Source organism: Mus caroli, unplaced genomic scaffold (assembly GCF_978045245.1).
Source record: "Mus caroli unplaced genomic scaffold, Mus_caroli_1 scaffold_20, whole genome shotgun sequence".
In the NCBI taxonomy this organism is placed as follows: domain Eukaryota; kingdom Metazoa; phylum Chordata; class Mammalia; order Rodentia; family Muridae; genus Mus; species Mus caroli.
This window is the reverse complement of record NW_028227275.1, coordinates 36,923,047-36,942,755: the sequence shown is the minus strand read 5'-3', so window position 1 is coordinate 36,942,755 and position 19,709 is coordinate 36,923,047. Positions and strand designations below refer to the sequence as shown.

Sequence of the window (19,709 nt, the reverse complement as noted above, 5' to 3'; positions counted from 1 at the left end):
CTGCCCTCCCCACTCAGGTTCCCTGCGGGACATGATCCCCTCACCACACCTCTGGTGTAAGTGACTTAGGTGAAGTTGGAACTGGGTGATTACAGAGACACTGGTGGGAGCGGCTCAGAGCTCAGCAGCTCACTCATGGGCCCATGCAGCTGCCTCACCTTCCCGAAGCAGAACCTTCTCGTAGGCAGGGAACTTGGTGCTAACCGATACAGCAGCCGCCAGGTCTTCCCGGCTCTTGCGGAGGTTCTTCTTGACACCACCGCTGGATCTCTGGCCACGCATCCGCCAGAAGTCTGCTCTGTCCCCGGCGTTCTCTCGCTGGGCATTCTGGACACTGGCCATTTGCTCGGCTCTGAGAGAGGAAACCGGAAGAAGTCATTCTCCACAGCATGGGTACAGGTTAAGACGCAGTCACTGTCACTCGAGAACCCAGGGCAGGGCTGAAGGGGTTAAGGGGACTGACTGCTCTTCCAGAGGTCCTAAGTCAATTCCCAGCAACCCCATGGTGATTCACAGCCATCCATTCTGTGATCGGATGCCCTCTTCTGGCATACAGGGATATATTCAGATAAGAGTACATATATAGGGGCTGGAGAGATGGCTCAGCGGTTAAGAGCACTGACTGCTCTTCTGAAGGTCCTGAGTTCAAATCCCAGCAACCACATGGTAGCTCACAACCATCCATAAGGAGATCTGATGCCCTCTTCTGGTGTGTCTGAAGACAGCTACAATATATCTTTAATAAAAGAGTACATATATAAAAATAAATCTAAAAAACAACAAAACAAAACAAAAAAACCCCAGGGCAGACGCAGATTGACAATGGAGACAATAAAGGGGACTGTGGAGCCAGAAACCACTGTGTGTGAGCATCTCTGTTAACCTGACAGGATTTCTAGAAAGGGAAACCCACCCTGAATAGAAGGCATCTTCCCAGGGGCTGAGGTCCACACTGACCACAAGGGAGGAAGCGAGCTGAGGCCCAGCATCCCCATTGGCCCTCCTCAGGTGTCTTGTCAAAGGGACAGGGTCTCTGAACTCCACAAGCAGTAACTCAGTACAGAGCATGCCATGTTTGGCTCAGGTGGTGTGTGATAGGAATGTATGTAACAAACAGATCACCATTCTTAAGTCCTACAGCCACACCAGCAAGTGTTCCCTAGGGTGTACAAGCCTCTCCTAAAGATGGAGACCAGGAGTGGCAAGGGACTAGGGCCACACAGTGTTTCCCATAACCAAGGCAGCAGGCTATCCTCAAATAAGCCAAGGGTGGCAACCAAGCCTGCTGTGCTCAAGACTAAAGAGGTGCCAGCTCCATTTCCATAAACACCTAACGGTGGCCAATGATGAGGTCCCGTGGATTGATTTCCTCAGAGGCAGCTGTTGCCTCCTGGTGAACAGGGGATTAAGAGGAACGCTTAGGAAGTAGACTCAGTTACCTGCTTTTGTTAGGGATCAAGCCTTTCTCCAGCTCATCCCCGATCCTCACCGCCAGCCAGTGGCCCAGCTTGCCATCGTACAGCGTGTCGACCACTCGGAAGATCTCTCCCCTGGTGAAGGCCAGGCTCTGGGGAGTTTCCTTCTCACATTCAAAGTGGCTTCTTATGAAAAACGAATCTCCCCTGCCACAAGCCAGGATATCTCTGTACACTGGAGAATAAAAGTCAAGTTGGCTGTGCTGTGCTCAACTGAAGAGCACCCCTTCAGGGTGCCCCCATTCTAGTGCATTATGGGAATCGTGGAATCACGCTCCAGCAGGAGGAAGAAGTACTAACTTCCTGAAGTGCTGCGATGGCGGATTTTATGTGTCAACCTGACTGTGTATGGGGAAGCCTATACAATCGGTTAAACATTATACTAGGCCTTTCTCGGAGGACATGGCGGGTGTGTGAGAAATGAGATTATCATTCAAATGGAAAGACTGAACAAAGTAAATTGTTCCTCAACCAATTAGTTGAAAGCCTGAGTAGAATATTCTGTGAAGCCACAGGGAGTTACTGTTCCCACCCCAAGGCCTTCCATCTGCCTTTCTCCTGAGTTCTTACTGTCTCTACACCTCCAGTTCTCCTAGTAGCTAGGCCTTCAGGCTAAACCCAAAACTGAGTCTTCCCTTCTGCTAGGTGTGTCCCATGTGGGACTTGTCAACCTGCACATTCTCTTCAACCAAGTCCTTAACAATGTGTCTTTGTCTCTTACAGCTTCTGTTTCCATGACGACCTCTGCCTAATACAGTTGTTCACCAAACTTCCCATACAAACAGGAAGGGACTATTTTTGCCCCCCACTTCAGAGGAGAGGACCCAGAAAGGTGAAGCAACTTGTGAGGCTGGTGAGAGGAGCCAATACCACCCATCATACACAGACTCTCTAACAACCCCATCAGCACTGAGGGTGCACACTGCTCAGAGAAGCAGTTTAACTCCAAATGACCCAGAACCAGCAAAGCTATCTCGGTAGTTGGAAGGAAGGAAAATTTCTTTTTTTTTGGGGGGGGGGGGGTTGAGACAGGATTTCTCTGTGTAGCCCTGGCTGTCCTGGAACTCATTCTGTAGACCAGACAGGCCTCGAACTCAGAAATCCACCTGTCTCTGCCTCCTAAGTGCTGGGACTAAAGGTGTGCGCTACCACACCTGGCGGAAAATATTTTCATACAAAATTAACACTACCTAAATTTTCTCCACACACCAGTGACCCAATGTTGCATATTCTGGTCCCAAGATATCCCACTCATCCTTCCCACTTCCCTGAAATAAAACAGATCACCAAACTTGCTTACCGTCTGCTCGGCTCTGAGCCAAAATGGTCACAGTTTCACCTTTGGGGATTTCTAACAGGTAGAGGACCGCATCTTCCCGGACTAGCCCTCTGAAATCCTGCGTGTTCACCTGGCCATAGGTAAAAACCAGAAATCAAAAATGAGACACAGACAGACAGACAGACTCACTCTAGTAAAGACCTAATGGGGCAGGGACAATAACTCAGTGGTCAAGTACTGACTTAGCATGAACAAAGCTCTAGGATTGATACCTAGTAGTACCAAGTATTTTAAAAGGTAACTCCTGGGGCTGAAGAGATAGCTCAGTGGTTAAGAGCACTGGCTGCTCTTCCAGAGGTCCTGAGTTCACATCCCAGCAACCACATGGTGGCTCATAACCATTTATAACAGGGACCCAATGTCCTCTTCTGATAACAGCAACAGTGTACTTACATACGTGAAATAAATAAATTTTAACTAAAAGGTAACTCCTAAATTTCTGTGTGTTCTCACGAGGGCCTGTCTGGAGCAAAAGCAGAAGATACACAAGTCTGTATAGCTGCCGTTCAGTCCACCTGCCCAGCACTTTCCTATTGGCCTCGGCTATGTGAGCACTTGCAGGAACCCTGAAGTTGGCTTGCCCTAGCTGCCTTGAGAGGCACGTGTCATAGGTTTTTCAGGTTAGAGCCCATGGCTCCTGGATACAATATGTCTTCCAGTTCCTGAAAGACTGGTACACTCCCTCAGACAGTAAAGCATTCAGGCCACTTTGTGTTTCTCTGCCTGTTCCCTTGCAAGTCAAGGAAACATGGAAGTTGGATAGGACAACTGGTCTTAGACATTAATCTTGTGTACCCCGTATAGCTTGTAAACTTCACTGTACCCTGGCAACGACAATTGTCTTAATCCTGACAACTGCCACTATATTCTGTTTCTGATAAGGGTATAAAAACTCTGATTGCTCTCAACAAAATTGTCACAGCCTCAGTCTTGCTGTGGCCCCTCCAATAGACTTGATTTAATTCCCCAAAGCCATAGCAGGTGACCTGGATCCGGTAAAGAAGCCCAGGCAACTACAAATATTGCCCTACCTTCCTTCTTCAGGTCTTACATTGCATCACACCTGACAGTCCTTCAAATGAAGAACTTATCACTGAACTGACTAGGATTTGTCATTCTGTCTGACTCCCTTCTTTTTTGTAAGTCTCCCACAGTAAGTAATAAACAGCTAACTATAACCGATGCCGAACGGTGGGGTCTATAATAAGCAGACCCGGAACCCTATTTCTTGAACATTAATTCCGATAAAACCTTGAAAGCACATTCACAGTTCAATTCAACCTTTCTCCTGTAACCCTTATCTCTCAAAAGCCATCTAACCATGGACACTAATCCTAATGTTTTTGGCTGAGGCAAGCTGATTATGAGTTCAAGGTCAGTGGGATCCTGTCTCAAAAACAAAGAAAAACGTTTAACACGTGTTTGTGAAATCGGGTGCATTAGTCTGACATGGAAGACCACGGGGCCCCTGTATCATTAAGCCGCTCGTCCATACATCCTTCCAACAAGGAGTCAACAGCATCTATCCCATAATGCCTGGAGGGGGGGACACTAGGGAAGGATGCTGTCGTAAGATAACTTAGAAAGCCAGGAAGTACTTTTAATTCACACTTTCCTGATGGCTAAAGATGTTGAGTATTTGGGGCGGGGGGAATTCTTGTCCATTAGCATTTCTTCTGTTGAAGGTTCTATTTAATTTCAGGCCCCAACATATCAAAAACATTTATTATGTTGTAGAGTGTTTGCTTGCTTCTATCTCTTTGCATTACATGTGTGTCTTTCTAACCACAAAGGTCAGATAGGGGCACTGGATGCCCTGGAACTGAAGTTCCAGATGGTTGTGAGCTACCATGTGGGGGCTGGAAATCAGACGCAAGGTTCTCTGGAAGGGTAGACTCAACTCTGAGCCACCTCTGCAGCCCTCCTGCTTGGTTTTCAATTAAACCTTTATTTTCTTAGTATTTACTTCTTTCTGAGCTCAGTATATTCCAGACACCGGAGCTCCCTAAAGACTCCTCCCCTGCTGTAAGCGGCCTCGTGACTCGAACGATGGTGTTCTGTCTGGAGCCTTTGAAGCTTTCTTAGTACCATGAGATTCCGTGTGTCAACTGTTGGTGTTATGCCTGGGCTACGGGGATCCTGTTCAGAGTCCTTTCCTGGGCCTGTAAGTGGTACCACGTCCTATATGTCCTTCTCTGGCAGATTCGGGTCTCAGGTTGTATATTGAGATCCTTGATCCATCAGGAATTGAATCTTGTGAAGAGAGAGAATGATCCATCTTCATTCTTGTACAACCGGTTTGACCAGCACTGTTTGTTGAAGACGCTGTCTTTTCTCCAGTATGTCTTTCTGGGTTTTCAATTCTATTCTGCTGGTCAATGTGTCTCTTTTCTGCCACCATCATGCTGGTGTTACTACCATAGCTCTGCAGGATAACTTGGAATCAGAGACAGTGACACCTCCAGTAATGTTTTTGTTCTCCAGGATTGTATTAGCTATCATGGGTCTTTTGTGATTTCATATGACTTTTGAGACACATCCCATCCTCAGTTTCTGCTAAGAATTTACATTGGAATTTTGATGGGGATTGGTTGAATCTAGAGATTACTTTTGGTAGGATGGTCATTTTCACAATATTAACACTCCCAACCCATGAACATTGGAGACCCTTCTAATCTTTCATTATCTTCAATATCCTTTCTTTGGTGTATTAAAATTTTCATTGTACAAGTCTTTACCTTCCTTGGTTAGAATCATCCCAAGATTTTCTTTTTCTTTGGGCCATGGTAAATGGGATTGTTTCCCTTGTTTCTTATTGGTTATGTCTGGTGTTGATATATAAAAGGCTAATGATTTTTGTGTTTATTTTGTGCCTAGATACTTGTCTGAATATGTTTAATTAGCTTTAGAAGATTTGAGGTCTTTAATATAGTCAATAACATGACGGTAAGATCCTACTACTGAAGGTGGAACATACTCGAGTCATAGGCTACAGGGAAACCAGCCGTGTACTATGCTGGAAGATGCATTATCTATCAGCTAAGGTTTTCAGCGTGCTGGAGGGTTCACTGCATGCTATCAGTGGAGAAAAGCCATCAAGAAGCCCTACAATGATAACTACCTGGCACACAGGCCCACTGGTAGAAACCAGCACAGGTTCTGGTTGGATTTAGAAACCAATCTGATACTATTAACTTGGCTAAAGCCTATGGCTGGCTCTGTCATGGGAGAACTCAGTGCTAAATTCTGCTAAGTGGAAATAATAATAAACTGACCACTAAGTTCTTATTCTTATACCTATAGATGAGTATGCCACTTAACACCAGACAGAAAAGTTTCTATTTTCTTTTTTTCCAAAACAAGATTTCTCTGTGTAGCTCTAGCTGTCCTGTAACTCGATTTGCAGACCAGGCTGGCCTTGAACTCAGAGAGCTCTCCTGTCTCTGACTCCTAGTGTGCTAGGTTAAAGGCATATCCTAGCCTACCATACCTGACTCCGAGAAGTTTCTTTATGCAGTCAATAATGACTAATTAAAAGACCCACAACCTGCAAACATATAGAAAGTAAGAGAGTGTGGGGCACTCAGCTCTGAAGAGTGTGGAGCACTCAGCCTGAAGAGTGTGGAGCACTCAGCCTGAAGAGTGTGGAACACTCAACTCTACATGGAACATCTGTACTAGATCCCCTCTCGGCAAGGCTCAGGGATCATGGAAGAGGGAGCAGAAAATAAAGAGGAGAGTGATTGCAAAGGCAATCAGCTCCTCTGTGAAACAATGTTACCATGTAAGATGCTGCCATTCTTGCCTCTGTCCCCAAACAGAGGTCACAGAACTTTGCTGTCTAACCCTCTCTTGTGTCATCTGCATAGCCTCATCTGCGTCTAGGAATGCTTTCTAGGTACACTGTAAATGCTCATATTTATCTGTTTATTTAAACATAAAAGGGCACACGGGGTTTCAGGGGTCCCTCGATCCATTTCTATGACCTTCTGTTAGGAACAAAGCTATAATTGTCAAAATTAAAACATACTTTGCAAGCTATATTTTAAAACCCTGGGGCCAGCGATTTGGCTCAATGCTAACGTTAAGGCACTTGCCACCAAACCTGATGACCTGAGTTTGACCCCTAAGATCCATGTGGTAGAGAGAAATGACTCCCAAAAGTTGTCCTCTGACATCCAATGCATGACACGGCACAGGTGTTCCTCTCGCTACCCCACCCCCACCACACACACACACACACACACACACACAAATGAGATGTAGTTTTTAAAATCCATGTGACTTAACAATCACCCCCCACAAGTGTTTGGTTTTGTTATTGTCTTTTCCATTCCAAAACAGATTTTGAAAGAGAATATACCAGCGACATCATATAAATAACAAAGAAGCAGTTAAAATAAGCAGGGAAAAGGAAATAAAAATCAAAGCAGTCATGTTTCTGTTATCTGTAAAACCCGCTGGGTTCAGCGGCGGTACAGCGAACTATACACATAAGGCCTTACCTATGAAAGGCAGAGGCATTCTCAAAAAGCCACCAACAAAAAAGAACGTGGCCAGGCTATGCTAACAGTTCCCTTCGTGTCTTCAGACTGACACACTGCAGTGGAAATAGTTAGGCCAGTGTTCCTGTACTTCAAGGTCAGACTGTGCGGTCCTTCCCAACACACAAATATCGCCTTTCATTATCTGAGCGCAGTGCGAAGGGCCGGGCTGGGTGTGCTGGGAGCCTGGGGAGGATTCAGTATCAGCTCCGGCTCACTGTGCTGCAGCTGCCTCTCTGCCCAGCTAAGGGAGATCAATCTTTCTCAGCCTTTTACAAAAAAAAAAAAAAAAGACTTTTTTACAGTCAGCTTGTGTGATTAGCAAGGCCACCTGTTGCCTGACCTCTACCGAGGACTACTGCAAGAGAAGTCAGCAGCCACCAGCATCTTCCTGGTCACCATAGTGATGGCCCAAAACAAAACAAAACAAAACCACCTTTCTAGGAAAGTTCTGACTATGGAAGCAATTCTCCTTGTCTTTAACAATGTTTTATACAGAAATTGGGTGTCTGAAAGCCTAGGTGAATTCTCCACTTCTCTTTCATAAAACTCACAGGTACTGTCCCTTCCACAAGAGAAATCGATCTGATTCTGCGACTTTAATGAGCAAGGCTCTAAACCTCTGGCTTCCCAGGAGCCAAAAGCACGCTTTCTCTTCATTTGGACATGCGCTGAGTACACATTAGTATGGGCTGGCATTTGAAAAGATTTTCATGAGTAGCATGGGAAGCTGAAAAGATGTCCTACGATCATGTGCTGCCTCAAGGTTCACTCAGGTCGTCTTCCTAGGCCCTCCCAGGACCCAAAGAAGGTCCCAGAATTTCACTGGAAAGCTTAGCAATGCTAATGAGAAAGGCTTGGGAACTCCCACTCTGGACCATATCAGCAGAGTGCAGAGAGCAGGAGCAGAGAGCGGGCAGAGCGAGCGGGCACATCCTTGTGCCTTGAGGTCTGATTCCCTGGATGATTTTGCAACTTCTTCTGCCCTCTGCTCTTGGCACAGAAATGCTTACCAGACCCCCAGTTAATGCCTTGTGGATTTTCCACCCAAGTCTCTCTGTGTGTGTACATACATAAATATAAAGAAAAACCCCTAAACTGAAAAACATCCATCAAAGCCCCTTGTAAGGCAAGGCTTCCTTACCTTCAGAATCTGGTCTCCTTCTTGCAGGCCCTCCTGCTCTGCGGAGGTGCCCTCCTGAATGCCAGCCACAAATATCCCAACGTCGTTTCCACCAGCCAACCGGAGGCCCACGCTGTCTCCCTTCTTGAACCTCACCATTTTGGTGTTAGGGCTGAAGTAGGTTTGGTTTCAGAAAGAAAAGACAAAAATATACTGTTTAAAGAGGAGGATTCTCATGGAGATTAAAGACTTTAACTATTTTCTAGCTCAGGGGGACTTTACAGTTTATACAAGTCCCTCTCGTTTTTCTCATCTGTTCTATAATTTAATCTCCCTGGGACAGTGATGGGAAATGTCTACCAGCCCACAAGAGAACAAAATACGGAATTTACCACATTAACTCATCTAAGATGAGAAAGTATGGATTTAGGGATTGATTTTAGCTGTCTGATAGAAAGATGTCCTCCCAAATGTATTCCACCACAAGTTTAGTCAAATAAAGACAGTTCAAGCCGGGCGGTGGTGGCGCACGCCTTTAATCCCAGCACTTGGGAGGCAGAGGCAGGTGGATTTCTGAGTTCGAGGCCAGCCTGGTCTACAAAGTGAGTTCCAGGACAGCCAGGGCTATACAGAGAAACCCTGTCTCGAAAAACCAAAAAAAAAAAAAAAAAAAAAAAGACAGTTCAAATCCAAGGAAGCCAGGCCTAATCCAACAACTGCCGTCTAGACACCACTCAACATGGTCCCTTCTCCCTCCCCACCACGCAGGGATCATGGCACCCCTGCAGTCTCTACTGAAGCACTACATTCTGGAGCTGCTCCACCCTTTTGGAGCTATACATCTGACGGATACAAAATATTCAAGGCAAGCAGTCAGGTAAGTAAACGGACAGATACCAACGCCCGTAAAGTTCACCCAATCCCCAAGTTTGCTCTTCTCATAGATGACTCCTCTTTCTTGTGAACATTAGGACTAAGCATTGGTTAAAAGGTGGCTGAACAGAAACTGGCCACTGGGGTCAGGGTGGAAACAGCACCACTGTGGTGGACTTCGGCTGAGACGTATGCCGAGTGGGGGATAAAGAAGGGGCATCAGAGTAATGAAGGCGCATTACATACCCATATATTGCTTCATCTTCGGGACTAGGACGAAGAAAAACTCTTGGAGCTGTTCTGGGTTGAGGAACTGTGGATTTAAAGATTTCATTTGTTTTTTATTCTATGCCTGTGAGATTTTTTTTTCCATGCACACAAACTCACCATGTGGGTGCCTAGTGCTTGTGGAGGCCAGAAGAGGGCATCAGATCCCCTGGAACTAGCGTTACAGAGGGTTGAGAGCCACCATAGGGATGATGGGAAACTCTTAACCCCTGAATAATCTCTCCAGTCCCCAGGCACTCTGCTCTGGATTTTAAGAAAGTTGAGTGTGGGCTGACTGTGCAGCTGAAGTGTGGAGCTCTGCCTCACATGCAGCACAGTGTGGATTCAATCCCCATGCCACGTAAACAAATCATAACAAAGCGAGACAAAAATCTTCTTCATCATCCAGATCCGAAGCTTGTTTCTTAATATAAAGAGCAAAACCCACGGGCTTTAAGTACAACCCTTACCGTGGTGCCACACTGCACCACCCCACCTAACAACAGCACAGCCTTCCCTGCTCCTTAGCCCACTCCTTTCTTAAACTGTGTTCACTTTTACTGAGAGAGAGAGACAGACAGACAGACAGATGAAGCTTAACTTGGGCATTTACAGTTATCATAGTTTCTCAAAGAGAAAAGAAACACCAAACACAAGGTACACATGCACGAAGCAGGGCTCTGGATAGACAGAAAATATTATGTTTTTCCCCACATATAAGTATTGATGTAGCCGGGCAGTGGTGGTGCACGCCTTTAATCCTAGCACTTGGGAGGCAGGCGCAGGTGGATTTCTGAGTTTGAGGCCAGCCTGGTCTACAGAGTGAGTTCCAGGACAGCCAGGGCTACACAGCGAAACCCTGTCTCAGAAAAAAAAAAAAAATGTACTTAGATGTACTTAGAGTTATGATGATAATCACATGGACAGAGAGCAAGAGGAAGTATTCAAATGTGTCAAAATGTGACCCATTTTGATCATATATTAGGATGGATTTTACCTCTCACATTAAGAGAAAAATAAAGAAGGCTTCCTCCACTGGACAAATTATTTTTTAAATAATGTTGCTTTTTTTTTTTTTTTAGTCACAGTCTAAGAAACATCAAGCACATATTTCTGAACTCAGTTCTTCCGATCAGTGGATCTGGGCTGGAAGCATGAACCAGCTTGTGTGTAACACACACGTACAAAAGAATGGCCTTAACGCCTCACCTGGGCCTTCTTCCTGGTACCTGGGCTCCCTGCTGGCCTCTGTGACACCCGCAGCTGTGATGTCGCCCGTGGACTTGAACGGCGTGGGAGTGGCACCCATCCTGGACAGTCTGCCTGAGGTCTCCTCTCTTGAGCTGAAGCACAGACCATGATCATGTCTCAGCAGATAACACAGTCGTGACAGACACCCAAGTACATGCACTAGTGACTAACAGAAACGGAGCCCCACCGGCCTTACCTCGGCCTCTCCTTCAGCTTCTCAGTGGAGGAATGGTAATCCTGATCAGAATACTGCTGGCGTCTCTCCTCTGGGGAAAAAGACCGGTTGGACTCTATTTCCGAGATATCTGGTTTCAAAATAAGGAAAGTCCAATTCAGTGAAATACGTAAGTACCAAAATTACACTAGTCTCCAAGAGTCGGAAGCATGAGGGAAGGCTATCAGTTTGGCAGTTTTTTCTTTTACTAAGGGATGGGGGAAAGTCTTCCTAATTTTCAGAGAGAGACATTACTGAATGAATAGAACAGTCAAATTCAGAACTGTACACTTCTCTCGGCCCACTAGCTTTTAGAGCTCTTTTAAGGAGGCTACAAAGGAGTGTCCCTCTGTTATTGCTGTAGAAATTGGTTCCAGACCCATTTTCCCAACCAAACTCAGCAGGTGATTAAGTCCTTTATATAAGATGCTAAATGTGAGCATGTAGCCTATCCATGTTCTCCTGCATGTTTTATCTGTAATATATAACATATTACAAATGCCGTATATATACTGTGGATAGAGTAAAAAAAAAAAAAGAAACCTTATCTTTCTCGACTCCACCCCCCACCCCCACCCCCACGCAGAGTTTCAACCGGTGATTGCCAGAATCTGAGGCTACAGAAACCACTCTCGCCAAGCAGACCAGTGTTCCTCACATTTTAACATGTATTCAAACCACGTGGAAATCTTGTTGAACCAAGCTGCCTGATACTGACGCTGTACATGATATAAGAAAGCGAACTATACACTACCACACTAGAGTGGTAGTGTATAGTTTAAGCACACTAGAGTTAAGATAAAGAAAGGCCTCACTACCACACCGGGTTGCCTCAATCGCTTTCCTGTCCTGTCCTGTCCTCACAGCCCAGACCAACCCATTAGACATCTGATAGACCAGAAAGGAAGTGAACTTTACAAACAAGGCAATTTGGTGCACGGTAACAATCTTAGGGAAGCGCCTTGGCCTGCTGAGCCATCTTGCCACCCCACCAGGCTATTTTCACCCAGTAGTGTAAACAGGGGACTGGTGGGAAAGCCAACTGTGGGGCCTGGGATGGAGCCACACCCTGGGAGCTTGTACACAGGATGGAAGCCCTCTCCTGAGCTATTTCCCCAGTCTGAAGTATTACAAGACAAGAGCCCATCCTCTAGATAGCATGGCTTTGAGGAGACGCATGTGAGGGAAGTATGGCAACCCTTTTACTGCCTTCTTTCTCATGTTGCTTTTCTAAAACACCCTTCTGTGAAGGTAAGGCGGCAACCCTAACTCTGCAACTCGAACACGCCACACCTGCACTCGTAACCAGGTTTTACATTACTAGCAAACATTCAGAGCTGGTCCCTGTAGTTCAACATTAAGTGTTTATCAGTATGAAAGGGCAGTTGATTCCTCCCCTTGCAAGTAATGTGTGGAGCTGGAACAAATGCATTTATCCCAGTTTCGAACCAATCAAAGAGAAACAACCAGAAACAGGGACATACATTAGTAAGCAACTGCTACCATAATACTGAGCCATTCTGACTGACTGATAGCGGCTACACACTCCATGCCACCTTCTAAAGCTCAGAATACTAACTGCCTTTGTTGTTGTTGTTCTTAAGCAGAGATGGAATTTATTAAGAGAATTTAACACAGATTTTAAGCACACTAGAGTTAAGATAAAGAAGGGGCTCATGGAAAAAGGAAGGCAGAGCCACGAGCATAGGTGTGGCCACAGCCAGTTTTTAAAAGCCTGAAACTTGCTAGGTAGACAGTCTGGCCTTGACTGTGCCTGCTGAGAGAGGGATTAGAGGCTTTTCCATGCTTGGCTTCTGTCATTTTTAAAGACTCACAAAAAGTCTACACTTTATCAGTATCTGCACGAGCACACAGCAAATGTCTAAGTGGTATGTTTAGCTCATTGGCTGGTCATGCACGCTTTGTTTATGCTAGTAAGTTTGGTTCTCAGTGGCCTAATTACCTGTGGCAGAATTCTCTCTTAGAAATCTAATTTCAAAAGATGCTTAAACAAACAAACAAACAAACAAACAAAGATCAGGAATACTTCTCCTTTTGAATCTAAGTCTGAAGGAAGGCTTCGCTGCCCCTTGGGACTGGGCTTTTTGACACCCAGCCCAGCCCAAAGGCTCCTTCTTACCCTCCACTTCAGAGTCGCTGTCGTTTAGGGCTGGGATGTTGATGAGGGTCTGCTTGCTGTCTCTCAACACCACAAGCTGCAGTTTTCCTCGAGACTTTTCTATTAACTTCCGAGCATCCGTTAAAGACATGTTCTCAGTAACAGTGCCGTTGATCTGCGCAGACGAAGAATGGCAGTGTTATTCATATGTAGGACAACTGCTTGCAGCTAAGTTCAAAACTCCTATTTTCCTGTTATAGAACTGGAAAGAACTTGCTAAGACACTCAGACCAGACTGCAGGATGATTTAATGAATGTGAATTATCCTTCAAATTAAATGTAACCACACATGCCCAGAATAGGTATTGAAGGAGTCAGAGTAATATTTAGGTTGCTCTGCTAATCTACTTAACAACCAAGTTCAAGTCTACAGCTTGGTTTACTGCTGGAATATGCTTCCTGATTGGAGAAGTTTTCAAAAAAAAAAAAAAAAAAAAACTATCAAACATAGCCGGCTAATGGTGGCATACACCTTTAGTTCCAGTACTTGGGAGGCAAACACAAGTGGATCTCTGAGTTCGAGGCCAGCCTGGTCTATGAAGTGAGTTCTAGGTAGCCAGAACTATTCAGAGAAACCCTGTCTCAAAAATAAACAAACAAATAAATAAATAAAACAAAAACAAAACAAACAAAAAACCCTATCAAACACATGAAGCAACTATAGATCAATGGCTCGCAGACTTTTCTTTCCTTGGTAGGGGAACAGGAACTTCGACTTTAAATCAACAGGAAGAAGAGAAAGTGTTCCTTGAGGTTCTTCCGTGATTACTAAATTAGTACAGACCCTAAGGCTTGTTTTCCCTTTTCCTTTTTACATGATTTTTAGGGGGGCAGGGGCTAGAGAGAGAGAGCAGGGCTCCCAAGTGGTGGGGAACAGGCCGGCTCTTCTGTGTCTCTCTCTCCTGTTCATATCTCAGTTTATTTTTGTTCTTATAGCAAAGATCACCTCATCAAGCTGCTCCTCCTGCTTCCACCTCTCTCCGTGGACTAAGAGATTCTGACCTGGTCTGCAGATGTGCGGGGTGGTGGTGCGGGTGGCGGTGCGGGTGCGGGTGGCAGTGCGGGTGCTGACGAGGAACACACCAGGCACACAATGCTCCATGTCCTACCTTGAGAATTATGTCCCCCTCATGAAGGTTGCCATCTTTGGTTGCCAGTCCTGTTCTGGTCATTTCTTTGATGAAGATCTGACTCCCCAGGCGGAGCCCATACTCTAGAAGACAAGCAAGGGAACACACATGTTCTCAACTGACTCAGAAAACTTTAAAATAAACAAACAAACAAACAAACCAACAAACAAGACGAGGGAGGAGCAGAGAAGACAATGTTGCAAAAATGTTAGCTAGGCAGAGGCTATGCGGTGTCTGATGCAGAATGAACACATTTCAAATAAAAAGTTGGATAACAACAGTCTGCTCTGTATCTTAACAGGAAATTGTGCTGACCCTAAGGTGGCCCACATGATGCTGTGGACATAGTATGTCTCTGTGACAGTTCACACTGCCCAGGGTTTGAGCTGGGGCAAAGTCAACGGCCTGGCAGGGAGAGTCAGCTGCACTCTGAACTGTTCTCAAAGAAAAACAACACTGCAGTTAGAAGGGATGCTCGTATTTTAATACTGCAAGTCTTCTATAGATATTGCAAGTCTTCTATAGCCTTTCCTGATTTTATTTATTAAACTGTAAAAAGACAGATTTTAAGAGTGAACTGTAGTGACTCTGAAAGCCATCACAGCTTGAGAGCAAACACATTCAGCTTTTAAATTATTATTACTAGTGTTGGACAGATAACTGCATACTTACAAAATAGTTGCTTTCTTCAAAACAAATTTCCTACATGGAGAACGCACCTTCTTGTGGTCACAAAAGTAGTAGTTTAAAAAAATATCAATTTCAGTAAACCTATTAGCCTTGGATCTTATTACAAAGATACAAAGTGCTTAGCTGCTGTGGTCCTCCGGGGTACAGTGAGCATCTGACCTTTGCAAGGCTCTAGGTTTACCTTTAACACCACAAACAACAAGAAAAAGAAGTACTGGGCACAGCTCACTCTATCCGAGGGCTACAGCATCTCTCCTGTGGATGGCTAGAGAGTGCACAGAGGGCGGAGACAAATCTGATGAACTTTTCTTACAAAGTAACATTTCACCTATCCTCCTAAGAGGATGTTCCCATGGCAATATAGGAGTATCTGCAAACAGGCTCACTCGGATCTGTATGGACACTCCTTAAATTTAAAAACAACAAAACAAAACACCAGTGAATGAGCTTTGCGACACAGCGAGGAGCCTGCTGATGGGAACTGGCAGTGGTGTTCATTCTTTTTTTTTTTTTTTTTTTGGGGGGGGGGGGGTGGGGGAGTTCAAGACAGGGTTTCTCTGTATAGCCCTGGCTGTCCTGGAACTCACTCTGTAGACCAGGCTGGCCTCGAACTCTGAAATCCGCCTGCATCTGCCTCCCGAGTGCTGGGATATTTTTTTTTGTTGTTGTTCATTCTTAATCTACGGCTGCTCCCACCTACTACAGCGTTTTTTACAAGATTCATTTTCATGTGACCACTTTCACGTGACTCACCCAGAAATAGCTAGGTTACTGGGTAATTGTAGCAAAAGGTGGCAATTTTTTTCTTTTAAAAAGTGGAATCATGAAGTAGGGAGGGAGTGGCTATTGGAATGTAAAGTAAATAAATAAATAAATAAATAAATAAATAAATAAATAAATGTGCACAGAAGTGGGATCCTGGACTGGAAAGAGGGCTGAGCAGTTTAAGAGTCTTTGATGCTCTCACAGAGGACCCGGTTCAGTTTCTAGCACCCATGTGGTGGCTCACAGCCGTCTGTAACTCCTGGTCCAGAGAATCTGATGTTCCCTCCTCACCTCAGGCACCAGGCATGCATGTGGTGCACACACACACACACACACACACACACACACGCATGCAGGTAAAACATTAATATATAAGATAAAAATAAATATATCTTAAAAAAAGGAAGGGTAAAATTGGGGCCAGTGAAATAGCTCAGTGAAGAAAGATATCAGGCCTAAAGTGAGTCAAACCTGAACCCACAGAAGGAGAGAACAGGTTCTTGGGGTTATACTATGAGCTCCATGCAAACACTCTAGTACACTTGGCCCTCACCATCGACAAAATTATACATAATAATAGTTTTTTTCAGTGGAGGGGCTGGAGAGATGGCTCAAAGGATAAGAACACTAACTGTTCTCCAAGGGACTCGGGTTCGATTCCCAGCACCTACATGGTGGCTCAGAGATATCCACCACTCCAGTTCCACTTTTATACATTCAAACAAAACAAACACCCACACACTTAAACATAAATGAATAAAATCATGGGAGGGGCCGTTTTGTTGGTGGTGGTTAAAGTGCAATCAGGCTAGAGCACTTGTCTGGCATATGCTAGGCTTGATCTTTATCAGCACCAAAAGTTGTTTAATCTTTTCCAAGTTTGTAGAACAAAATAGTTAAAAGAAAAACAGCCCATCAGGAGAGAAATATTAAGTCCTTTCTTTCTTTTTTTTTTTTTTAAAGATTTATTTATTTATTACATGTAAGTACACTGTAACTGTCTTCAGACACACCAGAAGAGGGAGTCAGATCTTGTTAGGGATGGTTGTGAGCCACCATGTGGTTACTGGGATTTGAACTAAGGACCTTTGGAAGAGCAGTTGGGTGCTCTTACCTGCTGAGCCATCTCACCAGCCCAAGTCCTTTATTTCTGTACTTAACCAAGACCAGTTATGACCTGAACAATCTCATAGGATAATCCCTTCCTTTTACTTTATTTGAAGATTTCCTTTTCTACTCCTGTGTGTGTGTGTGTGTGTGTGTGTGTGTGTGTGTGTGTGTGTGTGTGTGTTGGGGTGAGGGGATGATGTGTGGGTGCCTGTGGAGGCCAGAAGATGGCATCAGATCCCTTGGAGCTGGAGTTACAGGCAGTTGTAAGCTGCCTGACATGGATACTGGGAACCAAACTCAGACCCTCTGGAAGAATACCGAGCACTCCTAAGCACTGAGTGACCTCTCTAGCCCAACGGTGTCTCCTTAAATTATGCATCGCAATTCATAAATGCGTCTTGAATTGGTTTAATGTGTTTCTAACAGTATTTTAAATTTTCACTGCAATGGAAACTCAAAGTCCATCACACAGGATAAGTAATAGTCCATAAGATTTCTGTTTTAAGTTTTTATATATACGCATATGACAGCCAATCTTGCATGTCAACTTGACTATATCTGCAATCAACTAAAACCCAAGCTGTTGATCACGCTATTGAGGAATTTTCTTAATCATATTGTCTGAGGTGAAAAAGATACCCTAAATCTGAACTCCATCTTCTAGCAGCAGCTCACGTGATAGGGCATGGAAGAGGGAAGCCTTGGCTTTGTGTCTGCTTGTCCTCACTTCCCCAGGCCAGCTCATTTTCCCCTGTTGTTACAGCCAGATTCCAATGTAGACTAAATACCTCCAAGAGTCTAGCAGACACCAGACTGCTGAGATAAGACATCTAGTCTCATGGACCGTACAGCTACCAGATGCTTGGCCTGTCTGTGACTTTCATGAAACCATCACTGTTAAGACTAACAGGACACAGGTTGTGACCACTCTAATGAATTCCTTCACATTCACGTGTATACACACACAGACACAAATGCAGGCACACACACAAGTTCATTCTATCGGTTCTGTTCCTTTAGAGAACCCTGACTCGTGACTCATACAAAGGTGTCTCTATAATGCCTGATACAGTTGTTCCTATGACCGGACAGAAAAGAAGCGGCAAAGGAGGAACAGGAAATGAGGAAAGCTTTTAAAAGCAATGTCCCTCAGAATGAGTCAGACTTCTTGGAAGGAGGTCTCCTGCCAGGCACTCTCCTTCAAAACTTGTCTGTATTCCACCTTTTGACCTGGATCTGGCTTGGGGACCACTGAAGGGCCATCTCCTCACTAATTGCTATGAAGAGTCGGTGAGATCTTCATGTCCCCAGAGCTGCTGACAAGGCTGTTCCTTCCTCTCCTCAGCAAGGGTGCAATCTCTGCTTGCATCCCCCGCCTCATGCTCCCAGTACCCCATTACTGACCTTACATCACTCCAGTTACCTAAGTAGGAAAACCTTAGAAACCAGACTCTTTTCATTTACAATCTACTACAAAATACAACTCCTGAGCTAAAGAACAATGACTCCTTCACTTTGCCTTAGGGGCTCTACTCCTTTGTCTTCTTTGACTAGTAATAGAATCAACTAGACAAGGGTTATATTATAAGAAAATTGAAAAGTAGGCAGACAAGACCCCAGACTGGAAATGGCTCAGCTTCTGTTCATCTCCTCCCTTCAGATCAGCCCAGGGTGAATCCTAGCTTCCCCGCTGGCTCTGCTGCAGCACCCTCCTATATACGAACAGTACTAACAGCGTCACTGCACAGAACGTAATGAATCCTGGATGGGATTAAGTGTGCCCACGTCTCCAGGAATGCAGTGTAGAGCAAGCCAACTAAGCCAGAGCCAGCTTCCACATACATACCAAAACCCGACCTGTAACACAGGAACGAGGCCTCCCACCTCCAAGGGTCTTAGGAGGATTAAGAAAGAGACACCATCCCCAGCCTAGAATAGAACTCCATCAGGATAAGCTTCAGCCTTGTTTTCCCACACTGAGAAGCACCAGGCTCACCAGCAGAGTCCGTTCACACACCAGACCCCATAGTTCCTGGTTCCGGGGCCTGGTGGGAGACTGAGACTCCTCACTTTAGCAAGTGTTGTAAGATGTGTGATCACACCGTGAACCCCTAGATTGTGTTATTTACGGAAAAGCCCTGTTTCGATCCTTACGGGGTGGCTCGGCTCTTAGCACACACCTTTAATCCTAAACAATGAAGGTAAAGTTAGTTTGTAGAAGGAAGCACCCAAGTTTGAGAGTGATGTCTGATTGAGAGGCAAAGTGATGAATCAAAAGAAAGATTGATGAATAGGATCCGCCCACTCTCACAAGAAGAGAGCAAATCTGGAAAGCTACTTAAGGGGCCGTGCAGAGAGAAGACAAAGAAAGGCAGTTTTACCGGGACAGTTTTACAGAGACAGGCTGCAGAGAGAACAGGCTAGACCCAGGTGAAGATAGAGAAAACCCGAGAAGGAGAAGGAGGCAGAAGATTAGAACGGACCGCCAAAGTAAGTGTGAGGCCAAGCAGAACAACTCAGTAAGAAACTTAAGAGAAGCCAGACTGAATCAGTCAGGTTGGAGAGGAGTTGGAGCCAGAAAAGCTGAGTTGAACCAGCCAGCCAGGGTTCAGAAAGAGCTAGAAAGGGTGAGCTTATTCAGCAGTACGTCTCAGAGGCTGAAAACATTCTAGGTCTAGATTAGACTTGTACAGAGGCTAGAAGCTTAGCAAAATCACTTGGGCGAATGAAAGTTACATTTACAAATAAC

General features: G+C 45.0%; 1 protein-coding gene across 8 annotated transcripts in view; it reads right to left on the bottom strand.

The window, feature by feature from the left end:
* The window catches only part of Tjp2 (tight junction protein 2), a 147,743-nt gene that overhangs the window by 16,259 nt on the left and 111,775 nt on the right, over positions 1 to 19,709 (bottom strand). For all 8 annotated transcript variants that reach the window (XM_085834175.1, XM_085834177.1, XM_029472524.2 and 5 more), the window contains 9 exons: positions 14,375 to 14,478; positions 13,227 to 13,380; positions 11,069 to 11,177; positions 10,831 to 10,964; positions 9,601 to 9,667; positions 8,503 to 8,653; positions 2,776 to 2,884; positions 1,440 to 1,650; positions 159 to 352 (listed from right to left, as the gene is read on the bottom strand). In XM_085834175.1, the coding sequence (XP_085690301.1) occupies positions 159 to 352; positions 1,440 to 1,650; positions 2,776 to 2,884; positions 8,503 to 8,653; positions 9,601 to 9,667; positions 10,831 to 10,964; positions 11,069 to 11,177; positions 13,227 to 13,380; positions 14,375 to 14,478 (1,233 nt within the window). The remainder of the gene's footprint in view (positions 1 to 158; positions 353 to 1,439; positions 1,651 to 2,775; positions 2,885 to 8,502; positions 8,654 to 9,600; positions 9,668 to 10,830; positions 10,965 to 11,068; positions 11,178 to 13,226; positions 13,381 to 14,374; positions 14,479 to 19,709) is intronic.